General features: G+C 41.5%; 2 protein-coding genes across 4 annotated transcripts; one reads left to right on the forward strand and one right to left on the reverse strand.

The window, feature by feature from the left end:
• Positions 1 to 253: 253 nt before the first annotated feature.
• Positions 254 to 8,277, reverse strand: serpinf2a (serpin peptidase inhibitor, clade F (alpha-2 antiplasmin, pigment epithelium derived factor), member 2a). 2 transcript variants are annotated; one of them, XM_030437027.1, is made up of 9 exons: positions 8,167 to 8,277; positions 7,106 to 7,169; positions 6,751 to 6,991; positions 6,102 to 6,245; positions 5,955 to 5,997; positions 5,289 to 5,434; positions 2,272 to 2,414; positions 1,962 to 2,166; positions 254 to 1,619 (listed from the first exon to the last, which is right to left on the reverse strand). In XM_030437027.1, exons 2-9 carry the CDS (start codon positions 7,157 to 7,159, stop codon positions 1,165 to 1,167), a joined length of 1,431 nt encoding a protein of 476 aa, XP_030292887.1. In that variant the 5' UTR covers positions 7,160 to 7,169; positions 8,167 to 8,277; the 3' UTR covers positions 254 to 1,164. The 2 variants fall into 2 exon arrangements, with proteins under 2 accessions (XP_030292887.1, XP_030292888.1); XM_030437028.1 differs by having other exon boundaries at positions 8,172 to 8,256.
• A 5,080-nt stretch (positions 8,278 to 13,357) lies between these two features.
• Positions 13,358 to 25,892, forward strand: LOC115593527 (solute carrier family 13 member 5-like). Of its 2 annotated transcripts, XM_030437061.1 has the most exons (13): positions 13,358 to 13,592; positions 16,473 to 16,601; positions 16,704 to 16,840; positions 16,931 to 17,157; positions 17,267 to 17,434; positions 17,520 to 17,697; positions 17,802 to 17,924; positions 18,225 to 18,437; positions 21,944 to 22,047; positions 22,150 to 22,271; positions 23,240 to 23,401; positions 23,645 to 23,782; positions 23,883 to 25,892. In XM_030437061.1, the coding sequence occupies exons 1-13, from the start codon at positions 13,479 to 13,481 to the stop codon at positions 24,009 to 24,011; spliced, it is 1,944 nt and encodes a 647-aa protein (XP_030292921.1). In that variant the 5' UTR covers positions 13,358 to 13,478; the 3' UTR covers positions 24,012 to 25,892. The 2 variants fall into 2 exon arrangements, with proteins under 2 accessions (XP_030292921.1, XP_030292920.1); XM_030437060.1 differs by having other exon boundaries at positions 21,944 to 22,271.
• Positions 25,893 to 26,389: the final 497 nt, after the last annotated feature.

Here is a 26,389-nt window from a genome sequence, read left to right on the forward strand (position 1 = left end):
AAATAATGATTCATCTTAATTGCGGAGCTTCATCTCTGCCTGTTCAACAACCCCAACAACAGAATCCAAACCACATGAGGCTAAAATGTAATAATCTCATTTTGTATCATAGGTCTTTTTTAAACTGAATTTTTAAAATTACAGTACACAAGTTCACAAGTGCTTTGACGTTGATTAAATACAATTTCTCATACAGTATTAATATTTATCACTCATATATATCAAGACAAGGATTATGAAGAACAGAAACTTGTTGTATTGTTTCACTGCTTTATTTAATTTCAGAAAAGAGCTCACGTTTCGGGAAATGTTGGATTTTCTTTTTCCTCAAGTGAATCCACTTCTTTCAAACTAATCCAACGTTTAAAAAAATAATGATTTCCCACATCACAAATCCACTTTCTGTCAACAACCTTTAACATCATAATGCACAATTTGTTGGAAATGAAGCAGTCTTCAGTAAAAACTGTCTTTTAATGCATTGCCAGGCCTGATAAGTGTATTTTAAGGTCATTGAGCACTATTTTAACATTTTCAACACATAAGACACGTAAAAAGTTTGACTAAATGTAATCTGCTAAACCTGTGAAGAGAGTTAACGTGTACATATGATCTGTTTTTAGTACTTAAAATTGATGATTCCTTCTCATAAAACTCAATAGTGATCACTGAAATCACAGTCTATTTGTATTTCCCCATGTTGAACTACAATGCCTTTTGAAAGACACAACACATTTCCTCCTCTGCTGCACCTCTGAATCTACTTTTAATGGAAAAGTTGGACATTTTGGGAAATATGCTTATTCGCTTTCTTGCAGGATTGCTGACAAAGATAGATACCACTGTTATGTCTACAATACAGATTAAACAAACAAGACATATAGTGTTAACTAGTGAGCCTTAAGAGGTGCTGGAAGGCAGAACCAAGCTAGGTGTTCACCCCTTTCCAGTCTTAATGCTAAGCTAACAACTGCTGGATGCAGCTTCATATTTTCCTGACAGACATGAAAGTGGTATCCATGTTCTCATCTAACACTTGGCAACAAAGTCAACACATTTTTTCCAAAATCAATGTTTTGTATCTCCAAACATGTCAAACCATTCTTTTGAAAAGTATGATCTAAAGCAGGTTCAGAGACGTCTGGAGCCGGTGTCTTCTCTCTGTTACTGCTTCCCATCGCTGTCCTCCAGTCCATTTACATTCTGCAGATGTTCCCTCTCACCAGCGGGGGCGCTACATGTCTGCACGCTGCTGCCCTCTGCTCCTGCCTCGCTGCACGACCTGCTGTTCTCGTAGCTATTCTCCATCACAGGCTGGTCACTCATGGTGCTGTTGCTGTGGGGATCATCATTTAGCATGCTGTCATTATCAGGGGCCGGGTTTGTGACGATACCCATGAAGAGGGGAGCCAGAGAGTCGTCATCGACAAGGGCGAAGACAAAGGGAGAATTCACAGAGAAGAGAGAGATGGAGCGCATGGAAGTTATAACAGTGGTGGCGGACGCTTCCACGCCTTCTTCGCTGAGTTCTACGGTGCTGGCGTGGCGGACTCCGGTAACCTTTAGAGGATGGTCGGAAATCCCAGAAAGATCAGGACCTGAAAAGAGAGAGCCAAGGCCTGACGGAGAAAGAGGGCACAATTACAGACTGAAGGGCCAGGTATACTCTGTATGCAGTAATGTGCATGGCAAGAAGTCCATATGGACAGAACATGGACATGGGCAATATCAAAATACATTCTAGCACAAACAAGGCAGGAAAAGGCCCTTGGGAGCTTGGGCAATGGAAAGTACAGCAGACAAAGGCAGACTGATGCTCGTTGTTTAACCTTGTTTTCAAGGGTAAGCCTTTACAACAGTGGTGTCACCATGGTGTTGCCTTTAAGCTGTTTGGATATCACCACCACTATCACAGTATCTATGTTGTTTCTTGTAGACAGCCCTTCTGTCTCAAGTCTTACCCATGTTGGTCAGGGCTTCGTCGAGCTCCTGGCGGTACTGTAGCTTCACCTTGGGTAAGTTGACCTGCATTGTTTTCTCTTGAGGTAGACGTCTGTAAAGGTCTGAGATGTTCAGTTTGGTAAGCACAGATGACACGTTTCCTCGCCCGGGAAAAGGCACAACAACTAAGAAGCTGCTGTTTCCTTTAAAGGCAAAACTGGCAACCTGGATGAAAGAGAACGATGTGCTTTGTGTTTCATTCATTTCATGTGGAACAACTCTTAACAGATAGACACTAGACCTCAGTTACAAATGTAAACCTCCCATTACCAGTGCATCGAGTTCTGGATCATGCAGAAGGCGGAGAGGATACTGGGCAGACTTCATCATGTCCACCGATACTGAGTTCTGGTTGTCCAGGTAGAATGCTCCCTTGGTGGTCCCTTGGGGGTCAAATCGTGTCTGCCATTCACCTGGAAAACACAGACGGGAGCAAGAAGGAATCACAAGCAAGTCAAGAAAAAAAAATCTTCTCTTTGAGAACATAAACGAGTGAGCCAACTGGATCCAATTTCGCATTTTTAGATTTAAGGGAGCACTCCAGAAGATAGCAGCCCTCCTGTTTATAATGTTCGTGAGCAGGGTATTTGGGGCCCACCCCGGTCTGAATAGTGTTTGATCTAGTGGCATTAGGGCAACACGTATACTGTTTGCTGATGATGTTTTCCTTTTATCTAGGACAATGATCAGTACCAAATGAACAGCTTGATTACCAGCAGGGAACCCTTTGTGTATTTCATTCCTGTTTCTATCTTCATGTTCTCTGTAGCCATTTTTATACAGGGCAGCAAGCTGCCAATTTGGCTGTCGTTTTGCGGCTAGGTCTGCGGAATTAGGCAGAGGGCGGTAAATTGGGGGTCTGTTTTGGTCCGCCAATTTGACGCCTGGGAGGGTACACTTATTTCCACCCCCATTGCACACAAATCCAAGCCGTCGATGTGCCGGCAATTGCGTTGATGGGCAGAGGTGTCAATGACGTGCACTGTTAGGCGACCCACAGCCGGGGAGTTTTAAAACCAGGAAACAGCTGATCACAGCAGTCAGTCCATAACTTCATCCGCGGACGTCAAGATGAGCAACTTGGAAAGCCGCTGAGATTCAGGAGATGCTAGCGTCTCCTCGGCCTCTGTAGCTGTTTGGTTGTGTCCGCTTGTTGTTGCTACTAACGGTCGCTACTTTCAAATTAAAACCCCCCTCTAAGAACCCAGTTCTAAACTCCAAAAGGGTGCATTGTAAGCTCTTATTTTGAAGACAAATTCGACCTGCTTCACTGTTAACTCCGAACTTAGCGCTTCACATCACGTCACATGTTTATGCCTACCATGGTGGTGGTCAAGTGGCGGCTTTTTGGAAAAGAAGGAATATTACACCTCTCTTTTAGATAGACAAGGTGGCACACTGTAGCCTTTACCTGCCGCAAATGTGCCACCTTTTCTTTCTAAAAGGGGCTAGTGTTTCCCTACAAAATTGTTGTCAAATAAAGTCAAATGCCAAATACTCCCAGTCTCCCCCCAGAAATGGTAGATTGCTCCATCCACCTGACTGGGGAGCAACTCCCTCATGTGGATGACTTCAGTAATCTTGTTCTCGAGGTGATTAATAGGGTTGTAAGACTAATAATCAGCTTCAATAAAATGGTCTTTAGAGACTGACATTGACAGAAGGCATGCACACATAGATCAAAGTAATCACCATGAGGTAACTCAAACAGGAGGTCAGTGCTTCAAGAAGACCTCGTTATCGAGCAGCTGCTTTACAACTGGAATGATGAAGTGGTTCAGGATGCTCCTATGATGCCCCCATCTGGAGACTCTAGATGGACAGAACAGATTTCATATCCTAAATTGCGAGGGGGCACTTATAGACTCTATTATTTCTATAAACAGACATCTGCATAAGAATGCAGAATCTGTACACAAGAGGGGGTGATTGGATGAGGTCTGGGGTAAATTTTTCAGAAGTGTTCTGTTTTCGTTTATGGTCTGTTTGTAGAATAGAATTGACCAATCATGTTTGTGTTGGCTTGGTTTGCATGCAGGTAAACAGTCCATGTGGAGGGCAAAAGGGGTTGAATGCACGCTTTCGCGGAAATACAATCTTGGAACCAATCAACTTTTGTCTGACAATGATTTTGCTTTGAATCACCTCTTCATTATCTGTTTAAGTTCAGAGGCATATATGGTCTTGCATTTTTATATGCAAGACCATATATGCCTCTGAATGATTTTGCAATCGTTTAACTCCAACTCTATTCCTGCATCTTAAGTTGGAGAGGACAGGAGAGGAAGTCTTGGCTTGGAAATCTATTATCCAGACATCCACAGGGTATTGGCCTAGAGGAGCTACTTTGGTGCATCACTCTGCATGTAAGTGGCACAACTATCAAGACAAGTTGCCCAATTTATTCTTCAATACAGAGATAATGGCGGCTAATTGAATGAGGAGGTAAGACTGATCTGTCATCCCCTTTTTTTATTCTGGGCACTTACCCATCTTTACTATAACTGTATACACCAATCAACCAAAACACTGAAAGGACTGACAGGTGAAGTGAAGAACATTGATCATCTCCTCAAAATGCAATGTTCTATTAGGAAACCTTTGGTCCTGACATTCAGAGGAATGCCACTTGACATACACCACCCATCCAAACTCTGTTCTAGACCAGGTACAATGCCTCATTTCAACTTCAATGCTCCATAGGCCAAGGCGTTTGCCTGGGCTCCCAATTCCCTAGATCCAAATCAAATCAAGCTCCCTTTAGAGATGCCGGAATAAGTTCAATCTAGGGGGGGCTCCACCATGGATTGGACTTGGCTGTGACCCGTTAAGGCTTGGATACAGGACATTGGTGGCAGATCTTTTAAGTCCGTTGGCTTGCAAATGTGGCCTCCCAGGATTCGCCTTGTCCTGGCACATCCCTTGGATGCTCAATTAGATTGGAATCTTGGGAATATTCAGGCCAGATCAACATCTTGAGCTCTTTGTCATGTTCTCTAGGTCATTCCAGAGCAGTTTTTGTTTTTGTCGGGTTTGACAGCACATCATACTGCTGGTAAGGGCCACTGCTATCAGGGAGTGCCATGGGGATGTCCTAATCTGAATGATCTGGGTTTGGGTGGGTGATGCACGTCAAGTGGCACCCACATGAATGGCAGGACCCAAGGTTTCCCAGCAGAACATTGTATCTTAGTGATCAATGTGATCACTTCTTCGTTGGTCCTTTTAGTGTTGTGGCTGTTCAGTGTAAATCGCAACACTGCGTGGTCTTTAGCGGAATGGTTCACCTTTGAAGTACACAGCGTTCATGAGCATGAGCACCACGTCATGTGGAATACTTTCTAGAAAGTTGGGGATGTGACCATTGGTGGCATTCTCCACCCATTGGTTGACCTCCTCCACAGAGACCAGAGGGACGGGCTGGGATTGGTACCTGAAGAGGAAAGAATTCCTTTTTTTACTTCAACAACAAACATGGCCCATATTAATCTTACACAACAAAAATGAAGCAATCTATTAATTGCTATAGATTGTAGAGATACATACATGCTGTCACTGTGTTGTTTAAGTATCATGCCATCAGTGTTTGATAGATCCTAGTTCCATTGTCATGATTGTTGCATGCTACCTGTCCAATCTTTTCACACAATGCCTTTCCCCACATGTCCAGCAGATGTTACTAGTGTCACTTAACCACCTAATCCCAACAGCTTTTGCCAATTTAAGCCATTAGCTCCCTCATTGATATAGCCTACAGTCATTGCTCCTCACTGGCCAGTTTGTCAGTGCTTACCAGTCTTTAATATAGTGTCTGTATTGTGAACTTTTTGAGCCATGCAAACTCTGCATTTCACAATTAATCAACCAATTATCTGTATGGATGTTGGTCTTTTAATGACAGCAAACTGATTCAAACCAGTGTACGTATATAACGGTCTGTGTGTAGTTGATACCTGGCCAGTGACTCCTCAACAAATGACAACTTCACTTGAAATCCTGAGAGATAAAAGGAAGAGAGAGAATGTGGAAAAGATAGATTAGATGAGTACTACACCAACCTTTTAAAAACCATGACCAATTTAACACTCATGACAACACACCTGGTCTCAGGTACATGCGAGTTGCCATGTCCAACGATGTGTTTCTGAAATGAGGTAGAAGTCCTCCCAGTATGTGATGGTAACACGGCAGACTATGGGCATGAAGGGTCTTCAGCAGCAGCTTCTCTGTTTCATTATGAGCACCTTCAAGAAAGAAATTTAATCTGAACAAAACAGGAAAAACCAATGCTCTGATGTTTTTCCATTATGGTAGTATGACAAGAAACTGACAACATCCGTAGCAATGCTAGACTTCCCAGAAACAATACCTGACAAAAGGTTGCAGAAATGTCACCCTTTTAAATTTATCCTCTATGTCCATTTAGGACATCTTAGACTCAGCCTGTCAGGTTCAGCAGTACATTCAAGTTAGCCAGTTGAATTTGGTGATGCTTGACTAGTGTGTGTGTGTGTGTGTGTGTGTGTGTGTGTGTGTACAAAGTTGTGAAGTTAGGGATCTAGGCAGTGAGGCTGAGACTAATACGTAAATATAATTCTTCCCTTTTTTTGGTTAGTTCTGTTTTTGGTTCAGAAGCGGTTCTTCATGGTAGAAGTGCAGCTAACTGGGAGCTAGCATGACTTACAGAAAAACAGAAACATGGTAAGCTGTGTTTGTTAAGCATGAACAAACTAAATTAAACTGACTGACCTAAGGTTAGGTGAGCAAGGGCAAAGGCCAGGCTGAGAGGTGATAGGACAACGTTTGGCTGTTGTGGACTAATAGGAAGATTTTCCAGGAGCTGTAAACCGAGTCGCTGTATGGTGCCCCCTATCCTCCTGCGTTCCTCAAGGCTGAACACCCGCTTTACTCTACAGCTTTGAACCTCCTCTGTCTCCTCATCTTCATCGACAGGACCAGAGTCATGAGGAGTTCCTGTACTGGGCTCCTCCTGAAAACAAGAAGATGGACAGTGTTCACTAATAAAGAGAATGATAACAAAGGCACAGCCAATAAATTTCCCTTTAGCTGTTAGCAAGATAGTTTTTTAGAATAAGGTTCTTACTGTCAGTCCCAGACAGCAAAGACAATGCAAGAAAAGAAGAAGACACAGCTTCATTTCAACCTGCCTGAAACACAAAGAGACATCATCAAAATTACTATAGACAATTACCATAACAAATAACATGCAGCGACCATTCTCCTCAAAAATACTGTTGGGAGGAACTCAGGGAGGAGAGCCCTGGCATTACCATGGCTAAAGGCTGATTTTGTGATCCTCAGTTCTTAAGAAAAAAACAAATATCCTACTGGGTCCATCCAATCCTGAAAACAAGACAAAGCAGGCTGGGGAAGTGGCAGGCTTTTCCCAACAGTCCACATCACTTATAGCATATATGTTAGCATGTTAGCATGTTATGTTTGCAATAATCTCAGTTCAACTTAAGTTCAAATAAAGCTGACAGAAATGGTCTGTATAGTGATGAAATCTTGTCTGTTGGTGTTGCTGGAGGATATGTCAAGGGATTAGTTGTAAGGGTTCATCCTCAAGGGACCAAGAATATCTTTACCAAATTTCAGGTCCAATTATCTAATCCAATCAGTCCAATATATTTTAGTCTGGACCAAAGTGTTTGATTGACTTACTTTTTTAGAACTGTGCTTCTAATGGCAAAAGCTGCCATTTTATTAAATTGTTGATAATGTTTTTCACTGTCACATTATCTTTCGGCACATCTGTCTATCTCTCTAGTAGGTTTAGAGTCAATTGAGGTTTCAGATACGGCTGCTGTGTTTACCAGTGGACTAAAGGTTACTGTTTCAGAACCTTTTTTTGGCTGAGCTGCCTTACACTGAATACACAACACAGAATACACTGAACTTCATGAAATATATGAGTCTATAGTACAAAAACTATATGTGATCATATATACGCTCACATTCGCTCAAATACACAGTCTGTATCTATAGATCTGTGGTGGTACATCTTCTCTGAGTACATGTCAAAACCCTCTTCATGCCTCACTAAGTTTGTAAGAGTATTTTAGCTGCACTGAAATTTTAACAGCAAATGTAACTCCAGCCGCATTATCGAAAAAGGTGAACTCAACAACAGTCTGAACTCACCTGACCTGCGTGTGATGAGGAGGCAGATGAGGCAAAAGATGAGATTAATAAAATAAGAGTAAAGACAGATATGGTCAACCTTCTCCGGGCTGGACAGCGCAGTGGCTGGACTCAAACAGTGCTGCCCCCCTATTGGCTGGTTAATAATCAACTCGGGACGGATCATTGCTATATCTTTGGTCACAACAGGATGCAAAAATATGGAGATGGTATGTCAGATTGTTTTAAAAGTCTTTTCATTGACTTGATTTCTTTCAGTAATCTTAACATTTGGCTGTGAATCCATGAGCCATTATGATTATTATATTATCATGGCACACCTTTGAATTTGCTCATCACTTAACATAACAGACCTAAACCAAAACAAACAAAACAAAGATAAACTAAACTAACTCATCAAAGCTAGACTTAACTAAACAAAACTGACCCAAACTTAAAGGAACAAAGGTAAACAAACCTAACCAAATCTTAAGTTAACTAAATGGAAAAAACTAAAGTAATATAAACTCAATAACCAAATTGAACCAAAGAAAGCTGAACTAAACCAAAGATCTAAACAAACTTAAACTATCATTAGCAATAGCACTGTTTATCTGTGAATTAAAGTGTTTCAGATTGAAACTGTGTTGTTCACTGAGTCGTCCTTCAGCTTCGGCCATCATGGCGCTCTACACATACATTCAGCAGAGAGAGTGGGCGTGTATTTGTCTTCTTCTGACTGCCTGGTTCCAGCTGAACGCCCCCACAATGCAGCTGTGTAACAAACAGGGTTCACCTTGATCCTCCAGTTTCACCACAGAACCACAGTAGTGTCTGAGACTCTCTGTGAATCTTGTCACAGAGGTTTGAGTACGGCAACGTATTGTTCTCAACATTATAGAAGAATCTGTTTAACTTCGTGTTTATTTTCGTGGATGATGCAACCGTGATTTTCCATACAGGGCAAACAAGACTGAAATTAACTGAACATACTCAGACAGCTGAGAGTTCAGGTTGGAGTTTCAGACCACTAGACTAAACAGTGTTCAACTTATGGTTGGAAAGATTTTCATGCTGGATGACGATAGACTCATTTAAGAAAACCGTGTTTTACTTCAGGTTTTAACATCTGGTAGACAGTTTGAAACCAGGAGAGTGAACAATATGATCATTACTGTGCTTTTAAAGTTCATGCTGTCAGTACAACACAATGTATTTTATAGTATTTTATATTAATGTTAAAGTTAAAGTCAACCACTTAATACAGTGTCTCCTTGAAAGTGGCCTGGTACATATTACAAATGTGTCACACTGGTTTTGAGGACAGTACATGTTGCTAAAGTAAAAATTTAGACTGTGCTCAGTATTTTATATATCATATATAGTCATATTATATATGAAGTATATCCATACAAATGCAACACCAATGATTTACCACTAGGTGTCACCATTTTGACTTTATGAACACCTCCCAGAGCTGCTGCTTACATCTGAAGGCCTTTTATTACAAAACACTGCACTTTCATTTGGGGGTTAAAGTGCCAGTGTTAAAGTTGTTTTGTTGCTTTGGTTCAGAGGGAGTTTGCATCTCGACTGTGTGTGGCTCTCACCCCAACCTAATGAAAGACTTTTAGAAACTGTTTTTTTTTTATCAAAGTCAACATCCACAGTCATCCTGCGCCCTCACCAGTATGCTTTAATTACCAACCTATCCACAGAGGATGCCTTATCCACTGCCCACCACCCAGACTCCACACAGTTGATCAAATATAATATAATATAATATAATATAATATGATATAACATCATCTCAATTTAAGTAATCTAGACTAAACCGATCAAACTAGACTAATCATATCTAATCAAACTAAACTAAACTAAACTAACCTCACTTCACCTCACCTTACCTAAACTAAACTAAATTAAACTAAATTTACCCAATCCAATCCAATGTAATCTAATTTGATAAAATCTAATCAAACTAAACTAACCTAACCTCGCCTCACATCACCTTACCAAAGCTAAACTAAACTAAACTAAACTACACTACATTACACTTTATGTAACTAAATTAAACTAAATGTACCCAATCCAATCTAATCTAAACTAATCAAAACTAATACAATACAATACAATACAATACAATCTATACTAATCTAAACTAAACTAATGTAATCTAATCTTATTTTAACGAAATTAAACTGAATTAAAATAAACTAATCCAATCAAATCTAAACTAAAGGAATCTAGACTAAACCGATCTAACCAAACTAAACTAATCTAACCCAACCTTACTTTACCTAACCTAAACTAAACCACATTAAGTTAAGTTAAACTAAACTCATCCAATCCAATCCAATCCAATTTAATCAAATCTAATCTACACTACACTAAACTAAATTAAATTAAATTTAACTAATCCAGTCTAATCGAAACTAAAGTAATATAGACTAAATCGATCAAACTAACCCGACCTAACCTAAACTAAACTAATCTAATGTAATCTAAACTTCTAAGGAGGAGCAAAAGAAAACATCCTGATGTATACTCATAAATAACACAAAGATACTACAAGACGACACCCACCAGCCACAATCTGTTCACCCTGCTGCCACCTGACTACAGGTACAAAAGTATCTGCTGCCACCTGACAACAGGTACAGAAGTATCTGCTGCCACCTGACAACAGGTACAGATGTATCTGCTGCCACCTGACAACAGGTACAGAAGTATCTGCTGCCACCTGACATCAGTTACAGAAGTATCTGCTGCCACCTGACAACAGGTACAGAAGTATCTGCTGCCACCTGACAACAGTAACAGAAGTATCTGCTGCCACCTGACAACGGGTACAGAAGTATCTGCTGCCACCTGACAACAGTTACAGAAGTATCTGCTGCCACCTGACAACAGTTACAGAAGTATCTGCTGCCACCTGACAACGGGTACAGAAGTATCTGCTGCCACCTGACAACAGTTACAGAAGTATCTGCTGCCACCTGACAACAGGTACAGAAGTATCTGCTGCCACCTGACAACAGTTACAGAAGTATCTGCTGCCACCTGACAACAGGTACAGATGTATCTGCTGCCACCTGACAACAGTTACAGAAGTATCTGCTGCCACCTGACAACAGGTACAGAAGTATCTGCTGCCACCTGACATCAGTTACAGAAGTATCTGCTGCCACCTGACAACAGTTACAGAAGTATCTGCTGCCACCTGACAACGGGTACATAAGTATCTGCTGCCACCTGACAACAGTTACAGAAGTATCTGCTGCCACCTGACAACGGGTACAGAAGTATCTGCTGCCACCTGACAACAGTTACAGAAGTATCTGCTGCCACCTGACAACGGGTACAGAAGTATCTGCTGCCACCTGACATCAGTTACAGAAGTATCTGCTGCCAGCAGACTACACAGCAGCTTCACTCCTCAGACTGTGAGGCTCAATTCATCCCCCACAATCCACCCTGTTTTTTGAGTGTGTATGTTATCTATGTAGTATAAGGGGACTTAAACTCAATTTTGTTTTACAACTCTTGTGTTATATCGGAAATTGGATTGATTGTTGACTATTTGTGATTAGTGGAGTGAAGTCAGACTAGCTAGCTAACTAGCTAACTAGCTCCACTATTATATGTTACAGCTGAGGATGCACAAACTTAAACTTGTCAAGTCCTTATAAATGAAGAAATGATAAATGAAGTGCAGGTCTATGTGTGTCCACTGGGTGACAGCAGTGGATAAACTCAAGTCTCACTTCATTCGACTGGAAGTGAAGCAGCAGCACATCTGTCTTTAAAGATGTTTCAGGGTTTAAAGATTCAAACTACACTGATCACTGCACGGTCAACTAAAGAAATAATTTACTCTTAGAGTCAGAGCGGAGGACACTTAAATTAAAGACGACTGACTGGTGTGAAAATAGACAAAACAAACAGGATGTGAGTATTTTGGAAACGACTTTAGTTTTTCCGCTTTACTACTATTGAAACTTTATCTGCATGATGTTTTGATAAAGAAAAACATGTTGCCATTACAGAAGAATAAATTAAATAATACTGACAATGAAAAGGGAGAAATAAAATGATTTTAAACTTTGGATTGTTATAATGATTATCATAATGCACAATTATAAAGACCTCAGTCCAATGTTACTGTTTCTATTCCTGCAGATTTGATACATTTTCATATTGCAGTGCATTTATTCCTTTGCACAGTTCATACTGAGGGCTGTAAGTGACATTTTCGGAAAATGAGTTCATTATACAGTTCATCAGCTGAAAGCTTCTTCACTGGCTGCAGGTTAAACATCAGTCAGCACCTCCCTTTCCCCTCTTTGCTTAACTTCCACTCTGACCAGGGGATACATTTCTATTGTTTCTTGGAGTTCACTCATTTTCAGATTCTGAACGTTTACGACTACGAACAATAACACTCTGCACATGTAAAATTACCTGTTGTTAAAAAAAAGATGATCTGTTCCTGAAAGCTTAGTCGCGTTTTGAATACCAGCACACACACCAGGAAAAATGTATTTCAGAGGGTCCCTGCTGCTATGAGTGGAAACCCCTGACAAGGGGAATTCTTCTTCTTCTTCTTCTTCTTCTTCTTCTTCTTCTTCTTCTTCTTCTTCTTCTCCTTCTTCTTCTTCTCTTCTCCTTCTTCTTCTTCTTCTTCTTCTTCTTCTTCTTTTATTGACCTGACAGAGTGTAGATAAATCCTTCATACAGGTGTGTTATTGTCAATAGTTGATTATAAATACTGTTTTTATAATTTATTTTATAATTGTTTAGAGCTTGAGTTTGAGACTTTGAGACAAGTTTGTTTTTTTATGATCATTTCTGGTCATCAAACAGTATTTTACTTAAACGTCTTCAAACTGCTGTGACTACAGCCACAGTTTGTAATTTTCATGATTGTCGTCTGACAGAAGACGTCTCCACTTCTGTTCAAACTGTGAACTTTAACTGATTTGTTGAATTGGAAGATAAAAGCTGAGGTCAGACTGAAGTCTGTGCAGCAGGTCTGATTTCCTCCTCAGTGTTTACTCTGCTGAGAGCCTGTGTGTGTGTGTGTGTGTGTGTGTGTGTGTGTGTGTGTGTGTAGTAACATCAAGTTAATATTTATTTTGTGGACTGTGAAATGCATCACAAATGTGTCAGAGAGAGAGAGAGAGAGAGAGAGAGAGAGGCTGTAGTCAGTGTGTGAGCAGTAAAGAGCAGAGTCTCGTCGACACAGTTGTTCTCTGACAGTCACTCAGTCTCACGCTTCTTCTTCTTCTTCTTCTTCTTCTTCATCATTATCATCATCATCATCTTCATCCATGTCGGTTCTTCCTCTGGGGGTGAAAATGTTGCGGCAGGTCTGGAGGTTGAAGGGCATCATCGTCCTCGTCTGCAGCCCCTTCATCCTGCTGCCGCTCGCTGTCAGCACCAAGGTGAGACCAGGTCACTGACCAGTTTAATTAACCAGTTTAATAAACCAGTTCACTGACCAGTTTAAATAACTACTTAACTGAGAAATTACCATCTCAACTTACCTGCCTGTTAAATTGTGACCAGTTTGACCCGCCAGTTTGCTGAGCAGTAACCAGTCTAAACAACCAGCTTATTAACAGTGAACATTTCATTTTGAAGTTAACAGTTTTGTGAAAAAATGACCAGTTTACTAAATAAACAAAACAGTTACCAGCACTCAACAGTCCAACTAGTATAAATAACCAGTTTACTGAGCAGCAACCACTTCAAGTTACCAGGTTAAAACAAACCAGTTAAAATAACCACTTCATCCAAGATTAACCAGTTTAAATACAAGTTTAAAAAAAATCTTGTCAAAATATACTTGAAGTACTAAACATTAAAGTACTTATATTCACAATAACCTGTTTCAGAATGATAGAAAATTAAGATTACTGATGTTTTCATCACTTTAATGTTGCAGCTGGTTAAAGTGGAGTTAATGTTAATAACTTTATATTGTGCTTTAATCAATATTACACATGATAACACTATTAGTTGGTTATATTAATAATGTAAATTTGCAGTAGGTAATACTCAACTGAAGAACAACACAATTGTATTTCAGTACAAAACTTAAATGTATGTAGTTTCTCTTGGGGAATTGAACATGATGTCAGACTCACCAGTTTACTTTTCACTGGTTCATTAAACATTTAAACATTAAAATCAGTTCTATTTTTTTAATGTTCAGGTTCTGTGTGATTCTTTCCCTCCGGCTGCTCGGACACTCAGCGGGCTGCGTTCACAACTTTCTGTCACTGATTGACAAACAGATTCCAGTCGGTGTAAAAGTTCACCGTCATAAGTTACTGACGGGAAACATCACAACAGCGAATACACAGGGATATTCTTCCCTTCAGATCTTTTATTTTGCTTTATTTCTTCAGTGTAGAAACACTCTGTTACAGTCGAGCATTTCAAACTTAAAGTATCATCAACATTAATCCAGAAACATCAGATATAATAAAAACACGGGTACTTTTACATGTCATTCTAAAAAGTACTACAGTATTTGTTTCATATTTATACTTTATTCATTATGTGAATACTTTCCATCCATCACTGGGAAAAGATGCTGGTCTTGGTCAAATATTGGAAAAGCTCTTTGTGTTACCGGCTCCCTGTAGTCAAACAACGTGATACTTCCTGTCCAGACATCATCCAGGTACCAACTACACTTCCTACAAAGTGTTTAGTTGTATCTAAAGTTTGTGTGTGAGAACACAGAGAGGATGAATGACAACCAGGGGAAATGTTTTTTCTTTCTCAGAGGCTGCTGAGCTGCTGATTCTGTCCAAACACACACACACACACACACACACACACACACACACAAACACACATGCGCGCACACACACACAAACACACACACACACGCACACACCTGCTGTGAGGTGTGGATTTCTGGGAAAAGTTACCTGAGCCTTTAAGAAACAGAAGTTGCAGCAGAAAATGTTCCTCTATTTGTTATTTCATAATTATTAAAGCAGTCGTGGGATGTAACTGAGTATATTTACTCAAACTGGAGTAAAAGTAAAGATATCGTGTTAAGATATTAGAAAAAATGAAAGTCAGCTGTATGAACAGTACTTGAGTATCTGATATTCAAAGTATGACTGATTATTGGAATCCATGTTTTTCATTGATGAATTTAAAATGTTCTGGTGCAGTCGGTACTGTGTGAAGTAACTACTAACTGAGGTTGTCACATACATGTAGAGAAAGAAGTTTAATATCTGCCTTCAAAAGAATAAAGTAGCAGAAAATGGAAATAGTCAATTAAAGTACAAGTACCTCAAGTTGTACTTGGAGTATTTTCATTTTCTTGTACTTTCTGCTTTTACTCCACTACATTTATTTGTTTTTTGATATATTATAATATAATAAAATATCCAGTGTAAGAAGTCATTAAAAAGAGCTCCAGTTTCATCCACAACATTAAAGTGATAAACACATTAACAGACTGATAATTATGTGAATTAATATACATTATGTATTATTCAGAAATGGGCTGAGTACTTTTACTTTTGGTACTTTGTTATACTTTCACTCTAGTATTCAGGAGTGCAGAGCTTTTATAGGCCTTCATGTTAACAGTTATGTGTATTTACTCAAGTACAATTTTGAGGTGTTTTACTCGAGTATTTCCATTTTCTGTTACTTTCTACTTTCTCTCTATATTATACTGTTGACTCCATTAAGTATACAACAATGTTTAATTTACTTTTACTTGTACAGTGATATTTAAGTACATTTATTTGCAATAAAAAACATTTAACATCAGATAATTTAAGACTTTAAGATTAACACAACATTGTTACTTTTAATTAAGTGTGAGGTACTTTTCAACAGAGTAACAGAGTATTTCCACACTGTGGTTTTACTACTTTCACTAAAGATCCAACACACACACACACACACACACACACACACACGTTTCAGGTGTTTTCTCTCTCAGTCGAGTTGATCATGAGAACTCTGAATCGTCTCAGCTGGATTCTGGCGTCCAGCAGGTGAATGAACACGAACTGTCCGGTGAGCAGACGGGTTGTAAATCCTCGTGTACAGTCAGCTCAGAGTTCACAGCACGAGTCTGAATCAACACGTCTTCACCTTTCTGCACAAACAACGGTCGCTTCTGCAGTTTCATACGTTACACAACAAGACTGAAGACAGACGAGACTGTGAGTCCTTCTGACTGCTGCACGCTGTCGTGGGTCTAACAATTAACCTGAAATGTGTGTGTGTGTGTGTGTGTGTGTGTGTGTGTGTGTGTGTGTGTGTGTGTGTGTGTGTAGGAGGCGGCCTGTGCTTATGTCATAGCCCTCATGGCGGTGTACTGGTGCACTGAGGTGTTGCCGCTGCCGGTGACGGCGCTGCTGCCGACCATCCTGTTCCCCGTCCTCGGCATCATGCAGTCCAAAGACGTAAGACTGGACACAATTACACAATTACACAATTACACACACACACACACACACACACTCAGCTGGTACTGAGCACACACTGACAGTGTTGCTGTTCTCCAGGTGTGCATGCAGTACCTGAAGGACACCAACATGCTGTTTGTGGGGGGGCTGATGGTGGCCGTGGCAGTGGAGCACTGGAACCTCCACAAACGCATCGCGCTCAGAGTGCTGCTGCTGGTCGGGGTCCGACCCGCTCTGTGAGTCTCCTGCACTGCACTGAACCAGGACTGCACTGTTTAGGACACAAGTTCGTCTTGTTGATGATCTCCTCCTCTCGCGTCTCTCAGGTTGATGCTCGGCTTCATGGGAGTGACGGCCTTCCTGTCCATGTGGATCAGCAACACGGCCACCACTGCCATGATGGTCCCCATCGTCCAGGCCATCCTGGACCAGCTCAACAGCAACGTAGACCCTGAACCCTCCCCCAAGACCCAGAGAAGGACTGTGGTTCTACAGGAGGAACATGCGGAGAAAACCAGCAGCATCCTGCCAGCGGTTGTTCCTCTGGAGAACGGTACCATCGATGCACTTCGCTGTACAGAGTGAACAGTCAAACTTGTGAATCATTAGGTGACCAGTGTTTTTTCTGTTGTCTGACTGATCCTCTGTATGTTCCCTCACAGGTCTGAATGCTGTAACTTTGGCACAAGGACTCTCGGAGAAAACCAGCAATCTAGAAGACAAGATGTCCTCTGAGCAGAGAGCATCAGAGGGTCAGCTGGACAGACAGGAAGTCATCAAACCTCCCCCTCAGGACAAACCTCCATCAGACTCCACATACAGCGGGCCAGGTGAGTCCACAGAGGAGACTCACTCAACTCAAGTTTAAGTCTAAAAGTTTGAACTAGTCCTTTAAATGACTGGACTCTGTGTCAGTGTCAGTGGAGAAGGTCTGCTGTCAGATGGAGATGGAGGAGCTGAGCGACGAGGAGGAGGAGAGGAGGAACATGAGTAAAGGTCTCCTGCTGTGTGTGTGTTACGCTGCCAGCATCGGAGGCATCGCTACTCTGACCGGGACCGGACCCAACCTGGTTCTGATTGGACAGATGAACCAGTAAGTTCTAATGTATAAAACAGACGGAAAGGAAAATCATACCTCTTATTGTGAAGTTAAAATCCATCGTCTTTTGTTACTTCCTGTCTGGCTCTTCCTCACAGACTCTTCCCTAACAACGGTGATGTCATCAACTTTGCATCCTGGTTTGCGTTCGCCTTCCCCACCATGGTGCTGATGCTGACGCTCGCCTGGTTCTGGCTGCAGTTCCTCTACATCGGTTGCAAGTGAGTCGCTTCAACAGAACACAGACGTACAAAAATCCACTTTATTTCACTTTAACGTGCACGTGTGTGGAGTGACTGATTACTTTCTGGAATGTAAATGTTTAACTGCAGATGATTTCGATCGTGATTTGTGTTCTTTTAAATGTTGCTGTGTTCTGTGAAACGTTATGTTTGACCCTGAGGGCCACCATAGTTATTATCGTTGGCAGTTATCACATTAAGACCCACTTGTATTAACTGTGTATCTGTACTTCAGAATGCAGATATTAAAAGGAACACTTTGGTTTTCATCTGTCGCAGCCTGCGGAGGACGTGGGGTTGCGGGGCGGTTCAGACGGAGAAGGAGCGAGCAGGGTACGAGGTGATCAGAGACGAGTATCGCCGCTTGGGCCCGATGAGTTACGCAGAGATCAGCGTCCTGGCGCTCTTCATCCTCATGGTGGTGCTGTGGTTCACACGAGACCCGCGCTTCGTGGACGGCTGGGCGACTCACGTCTTCAACGCCAAGGCCGAGTGAGTACCCAACAATTAGGATACGAGTTTATATTGAAACTTTTCATTCAGATTTCGACTTGTGCTCCACTGAGACAACGTGAGAACACGTTCAGCTCTGTGTTTTTATATCTCCTGTAGTTCTTTTTAAACAGAAACGCTGCCTTGAATAAATGTGTCACATTTCTGTGTGTGTGTGTGTGTGTGTGTGTGCACATTAATGTAAAGTGGAAAAAAGCTTCAGTTCAGAGGACTTAATGAACCCAAACTGCTGTTAAACTCGGACCTCGCCTCAGGGCAAAATCCCTGGACACACAGGAATCAGAGGCGAAGAACAAACAGAGGAAACGTGTCCTGAGTACAAACCGTAAACTTTGGTGCGGCGCCAACAGCTGAGGCTCTGACCTGTGGTGCTGAGCTGCTCTCGGGCGCTGCATGATCTGCACACTTCATCAGGCTGCAGGTTACAGTGGCCGACATTAAACTGATTATAGTGAAGTGAACAGAACAAGCCACAAGTTCAGAGTCGGATCCTGAATGTTGTGGATGCGTGATGAGACTAGTTGATAGTTCTTTTCGTGAAAGGCTAAATGGCGTACGGCTTGAATGTTGAATCGTGGGACGGCGTTATCTCCGTTCTTTTGGTGTTTCTACTGCTAACGACAGGACGGACTGAGACAACTTTCCTACAAGAATTCAAACCCTTCTTGTCATGGCTGTCACTGACATACATCCACGTCGTGTCAGTCAGATCTCCCTCTGAGACCCCTCAGCCATCACCTCACCTGGCTCCACCCCCTCACCTATCACCTGCTCTCCTGTCCATACACACTCATTCATAAAGTGCCAGCTGGGTCACATGGCGAGCGGGTGACGTCATCCATTGATCTGTTTGTCCTCACAGATGTTTTTGGCTGTTAACTGTGATGTTTTTGTTGAGTACGAGATGAGAACACATCAGGACAACAGCAGGCCGGGATTTAACAACACAACTCAGTTTCTCAGAAGAGGCAGAAAATAAATCATTTATTTCATTTTACTTTCCTGAACTCTGCTCATGATCGTGATGTTTGCAGTTCAGTTGGACTAAAACCTTTCGAGGCAGACTGATGTTCATTTAAGATATTTAATCAAAGAAACAGAATTAAAATAAAGATATTCGTAGTGTTGGTAATTGTTTTATAATAGAGTGCTGAGATCAAACATTGATGAGAGTCGTGTTTCGTAAACTTAATCCTTCTAACCTGCTGACAATGCTCACACTCAGTGTGTTCACATGACACTCAAGGAAACAGAATTACTGTGTTAGTCCGACTATGATGGGATGTTTAAGATGCATGTATACACCTCAGTCTAACTAAAATCAGACCGGATCAGATTTCTCATAGTCGGATTAAAACACCCAGATTATTGATTGATAGTCACATTACTCCTGCATGTATACGTTCCATCAGATCGGATCAGATTTTGCGTTCTGCGCAGGTGCGAGATTTTATTTCCCGGGGCCGTGAGCCGAAAGTAGAAGGACGGCGGCGTCTTTCCTCTGAAATAACCGCAACCAAGAGCGCCATTGTGCATCTAGTTTGTGTAATTATCATGTACACCATATATGAAATGTACAAAGATGTAGCTTCGTCTCGCTCTTCGTACGCCATCTTTCTTGAATGCAGATGCAGTTTGTTGTTGCTGGTGACGTAAAGAGGTCAGCTGGAGGTGTTTCTGTTACACTAGTTGAAATGGGTACAGCGCCACCTAGCGTACCGGGTATGACATGCTGACAGGACAATAATCTGATTTTCTCACCGGCATGTATACTCGGACAGTTGCAGTTGTCTGATTGAGCAGCAGAGTCGAACTATGACTGTAATCTGACTAAACTGTGCATGTAAACGCACTGAGTGGTAAATAATGTTTACCATGTGAACCATCTTACTCCAGAGTGGTAGCATGCTAACATTAGCTTATTTGCAATAAACACACATTCCAGCTGAGGCTGATATTTATTCATAAACCAAAGTGTTGTTCACATTAAAATAATGGCCTGATTATGGAGCTGATCACTGAACATCTGAACATTTTATCACAATCCATCCAACAGTCGTTTAGATGCTTTCAACTTTCAGTGAGAGATCGTCAACATCAGTGCATTTATCTGAAGCACTTCACAGTTTTTGCCTGACAAACTGAACCAGTTGCTGACTACAACAGAACACTTCTTCTCATGCTGTTACTGACGTTACTGTCATTATCACACTGTCGCTGACTGGATGGGCTTCTCAGCATGAGACCAACAAAATATAGACTATGACGCATCAGAATCCAAAAGGATGCAGTAAACTCACAGCTGACGGGGAGCGCTCACTATTTGTTCCCAGATAATTCTACATCTTGGAATGCTGGAGTTTTCCCAGTAAACACAGCGACCTCTTCAGCCTCTCTCAGTCTTCTGCTGCTCTTGTCACGGAAAAAAACTCGAGCACAAACTGGTGACACCAGACAACCTCCAGACCATGCAGGTTATCAGCGTCTTCAATATGGGGGAAACTGAATTCTGTAGTTGAGAACATTTATGAAGTGGAACCAGAAGTCACAGATCTGACAGTGTCGTGTAGATAAACTGACAGCAGGATGTTTGTTGGTTAGTTTGTCGTCCAGCTGAGTGTGACGCTTCTTTCTCCTCATCCTGAAAAACGAGGTCAAAGGCAGCAGGACGCAGACTCGTGATCTCCTGGCCTGGTTTGATAGGGAGTTGTGGGTAATCGGTCACCTTGGACCTGCAGTTTGTGCAAACGGATGGTTTCAACATGTTTCCTGATTACACAGTGTGATAGTGAAGCTCAGACGTGCAGACGGACATCTGATCTGTTCAGGCTTCACTCACAGATAAGGACAAAAACTGAACGGTGTCTGAAGCTGCAGAGATTTATCAGCTGAATCTGCAGCTTCACAGTGAGATTCAGCTCCTTGTTCATCTGTCCAAACACAACTTCACTGCTCTGGTTCACTCATAGCGTCATTTTCAGAGACAAAGCTGTAAAAAGTCCCTGAACACTACCTGCTGACACAGTCAGAGATGAGCTGACAGACACAGTGGAGAGTTTAGGAGCTCTGACTGATACTGATACGGTGACATATGCTGTTTTGTCTTTTGGGTGTCAGAAAGTGTAAGCAGTGTGTCATCTGAGCTCTAATCTAATCTTATTCTTAATACAATACACTCTGAACACTGGCAAAATCCTGTTTTCTTTCAATGAAAGCCCTAAAAGATTCAAATAAAACACACAAAAAGCCTGAGAGGACTTTTGGTCGCTGAGTTCGGGTAAATACTTTGTGGTGAAATCTTTATTCATGAGTGGAGCGGCTGTGTTGCACCATGTGGAGGTCAGAATCAATACAGACTCACAGGACGTTTGAGAACGAGGATCTGGTTTTATAAATCTGTATATTAAATATAAAGTCAATTCATGTAAATTTACATTGATCCTGATCACTTGAAAAAACTGTAAATTCTCTTTTTGTGTCTGCAGGTTCGTCACTGATGCGACCGTCTCTCTGTTTGTCGCTATTTTGTTGTTCGTTCTTCCCTCCGAGCCACCGTACTTCCTCTGCTTCTGGAGGAGGTCTGACACAGGTAACACACACACACACACACACACACACACACACACACACACACACACACTTAGAAAACAGAGAACATTGATTTGTGTGTGTTTTTTTCCTATCCAATCAGAGTCCCAGGTGTTGCGAGGCCCCGCCCCTCCTCTGCTCACCTGGCAGGTTACACAGAAGAAGATGCCGTGGAACATCCTGCTGCTGCTGGGAGGAGGCTTCGCTCTGGCCAAAGGCAGCGAGGTGTGTGTGTGTGTGTGTGTGTGTGCGTGTGTGTGTGTTTGTATTTATATGCAGATCAGAGTTTTAGATCATCAGATTGTGATGTTTGATGACGTTTGATGATGTTTGATGATGTTTGATGATGTTTGATGATGTTTGATGTGAAACAGTTTGGAAAGGACAAAGTTCACACGGTCGGGATGTTATTGACAAAAAGCAGCTTTCTTGGCAGCTAGTTTGAAAGAAAGAGTTTTTGTAAAGATGGGACGTTTTGGAATGTGGCAACATGTCTGGAGACGAGAAGTGATGCAAATCGTCTGAATAACAGCTGACCTTTGCAAATATGGATTTAATTTAATAACAGAAAATCTCCTCCCATTGAAGAAATACAGTCAACAAGCCCTGTAATTCTTAAACACTGTTAAATTGTTGATGTCGGTCTCCATTTCACTGGTTATAAAACACCTGATTATTGTGGATGTGAGGCGTTAATGTAGCAAAAGTAAAGAGTTTTAAAGAGGAAGCTCAGTGACATGCAGCAGAAAACACAAGATGTGCACTGACGACTGACTGACTGCGATCAGTCAGAATCAAGTATTCACTCAGAACATGTTACCAGATCAAACTCAGTCATTCAAAAACTAAATTAGACAAAAATAAGAGCCTGACTTAAACACACACTTTGTTCTGATATCTGAGACTTTTTGGTTTGTTGCTTTAAAAAATAGAACCTTCAAAACAAAAGTAGGTAACAAACTACAGATACTTAGTTACTGTAGTGAAGTAGATGCTTCAGGTATTTGTACCTGAGTATTTCTTGGACTTCTCCTCTCCACATCTGAACTTTTCCTCCTTACATTTTCAAAACCGGCTGGTTACTGTAGTTTGAATGCAGTTGAGGGTAATTATAGATACTCTGAGAACATTTCAGCACCTGTACTTAATGACTTCTACCTGAGTGAATACTGATGACGCCTGTGTGTTGTCAGGAGTCCGGTCTGTCCCGCTGGCTCGGCGCTCAGATGACGCCGCTCCACTCCATCCCTCCCTGGGCCATCGCCGTCATCCTCTGCCTCCTCATCGCCACCTTCACCGAGTGTGCCAGCAACGTCGCCACGGCAACGCTCTTCCTGCCCATCCTCGCCTCCATGGTATCAAAACACACACACGTACACACAGTTTCAGTGCACTCACGATACACACAGCAAGGCCACGGTGTTACAGCAGGAGGGGGCGGGGACAGTTTTATTTTGTTAATCTTCTGCACTTCCTGTAGATGTTTGACTTTAAACGGTGACACAGTTAGAATGTATCAGAATTAGAAACAGGAGCAGGAAATGAGTGAATGTTTTGTTCTGAGTGAAAAGTCTGTTTTTCCGTGTCGCCTGACTCAGTCCCAGTCCATCAGCCTGAACCCTCTGTACGTGATGATCCCCTGCACCCTCAGCGCCTCCTTCGCCTTCATGCTGCCGGTGGCCACGCCCCCAAACGCCATCGTCTTCTCGTATGGTATCCTCAAAGTGACTGACATGGTGAGTCCTGCTTCAGTTCGGACAAGAATAAAAGACTCTTCAGAACCATCCGAGGAAGTCTTAATGACCTCCTCCGTCTCTTGCATTGCGCCCCCTGCAGGCTAAAGCCGGCGTGGTGATGAACGTCCTCGGGATCGGCTGCATCAGTCTGGCCATCAACAGCTGGGGTCGCGTCATGTTCAGCCTGGACTCTTTCCCTTCATGGGCCAACACCACCACACCGGTGTAGAAACAACAACCTGCTGCCTCATCTTCACCTTCAGGCCTCATCACTCAAATCAACTCTGAGATTTTGGGTGGAATTTGTGTTTGTGTTCTGCAGCTTGTGACTGCTGCTTCTGAGCCACCAGGAACATCCACTTGATGTTTGGACCTCCTCACTACTGAAGTAGAGAGTGTTTCACAGTGTTTCTGTCAGACTCAGGTGCAACTACAGGATCCGTCGACTGCTGCAGTTTAAGGTCGACCGCCAACTCTCTGACTGAATGCTGTCTTGTGCTCTTCTGGTTTACAGTCTCCTCTAACTGAACCCCTCACAGCGGCTTCTTTGACTGTTTGAGAGTCATTTCACTGACTCAGCAATGTCATCGCTATTGTTAGGGGTATAGTTTTAATTAGGAATCCAAGACGACACTTCGATAAATGCCATTTACTTTCTACATTTTCTTCTGATCAGTGGTTATTGTAAGATCATTGTATGTTTTCACCTTATTGACGAGCACATCTAAACAGCACAGCGCAGTTCAGAGAGATTATTTTGAAGCCACTGTGAGACACGACCACTGGACTCTGAGTCTGTTGTGGAGTGTTTGATACAACATGGATGATTACATTATCAGCATTATCAGCATATATCTGACACCCGACCTCTTTACAGCTGTGTGGTCGCTCTGAATGGAACCAGCCTCAGCCTTTTATTTTGACACATTGCTCTTGATTCCCTATAATGAAAACCTCAAAGGGCATTACATTGTTTATACTGCGGTCAACAGCTAAAGTAAAAGAAATTGACCCTTATTTTATATTTTCATAACTTGCATTTGGAGTTAGTGATCAAAATCTGAAGATCTTTTACAGGCTTGACACTGACTAACACCTGGAACAATCATTACAACCCCACAAGGTTCTTAAATAATGGAAACGTTGTTCGCTACTCCTGTAAACAGGACGATACAACTTAGAGAAAGACTTGTCCACTCAGCTCATTGAACACTTCAACTCAGCTGACAAAAAGCTAACATTTCGCTAGCAGGTGTAAAAGTCAATAACACCACGTATCGTTGGCGAACGGTAAATAGCCAGATAGCTAACGAGCCGTCTCAGTGTCCTCAAGTCAATATCAAGATTTTCGTGAACAAACAGCCAGAAGTGTTCGTGTGAGACGATCGTGTGTTCAGCGGGACGTTACAGATTACGACCTGCAGCTTGTGTGTTCAGGCGCCATCCTGTGGTGCCCTGAAGGACGACACTCAGTGATGTAAATAAGATATTTAGATTTGATACAGACAATAATACATTAACTTAGAATGAATTTTCAGTGGAACTTTTCAATATATTAGGAAATTGTTGACACTCTGCAGCCAATCAGAAACAAGTATTCACCCAGAACATGGTATTAAATCAAATTCTGGGTTCGAGTCCCAGTCTGTCATCTCTGAAACTGTCCTATCAATGAAGCCAAAAAATAAGTAAATAAATACATAAAAATAGAAATAAAAACCTCTCCCTAATATAGGCCTGAGTTATATAAATACTTGGTTCTGATATCTGATCATTTCAGGTTAATTTCTGTGACACAAATACTTAGTTGAACATTGAAATTTAAATAATAGTCATGTCAGTACGACAAAACAGACGTGACTCTTTTAGTGTTTTATTTAATCATTATTTGTTTATTAACAGATTATTGTCTGTACATTTTTTGTGAAACTGGCTCCCTGTGAATTGGAACACTGTTTATACATTTTATATCTATTTAAACATGTTTTTATTCAGTAACATGTAAGTAAGTGAGAGAATGTGTACTGTATATATGTAACCTTCAGAGTTTTGTACCATCTTGTTACTAACAGTTTTATTTGCTGTTAATAAAAACTGATTACTGACTGTTTGACTGACTGAACTGACTTATTGAAGCTTTTATATCAGTTCATATCATGTGTGCTGTCTGACTTAAAACCAAGTTCTGTTCTTTAACATAATCCTGAGGGGAAACAAAACCCTCCACACTCTGTGAAAACTGAACGTGCTGCCAATATTAAGTGTGACCCGCCCGATATCTTAAACAGATATTTCAGCTGCTTCAAGAAATGATTTAAGTGTGATGAGGAGTGATCAGAGAACTCAAAATACAACACAGCTGAGGATTCCCTGAAGAACCCTGTGCCTGATTGGGTTCCTTTTGAGAACCATGGACGTTTCCATGGACGACTACTGTGTTGCAACTGAAATAATAATCTTAAATATTAGTGATTTTTCTACATCTCACAACATTTAGTGTTGTCAGTTGGCACCAGAGCTTTTGAACTTACAATGCTTTTCCAAACTACATCAAAAAATGCTCCAATTAAGTGCAAAGTTTGAGGATGAGTTTGAAATCTTTTGAAT

This window comes from Sparus aurata, chromosome 13 (assembly GCF_900880675.1).
Source record: "Sparus aurata chromosome 13, fSpaAur1.1, whole genome shotgun sequence".
NCBI lineage: Eukaryota > Metazoa > Chordata > Actinopteri > Spariformes > Sparidae > Sparus > Sparus aurata.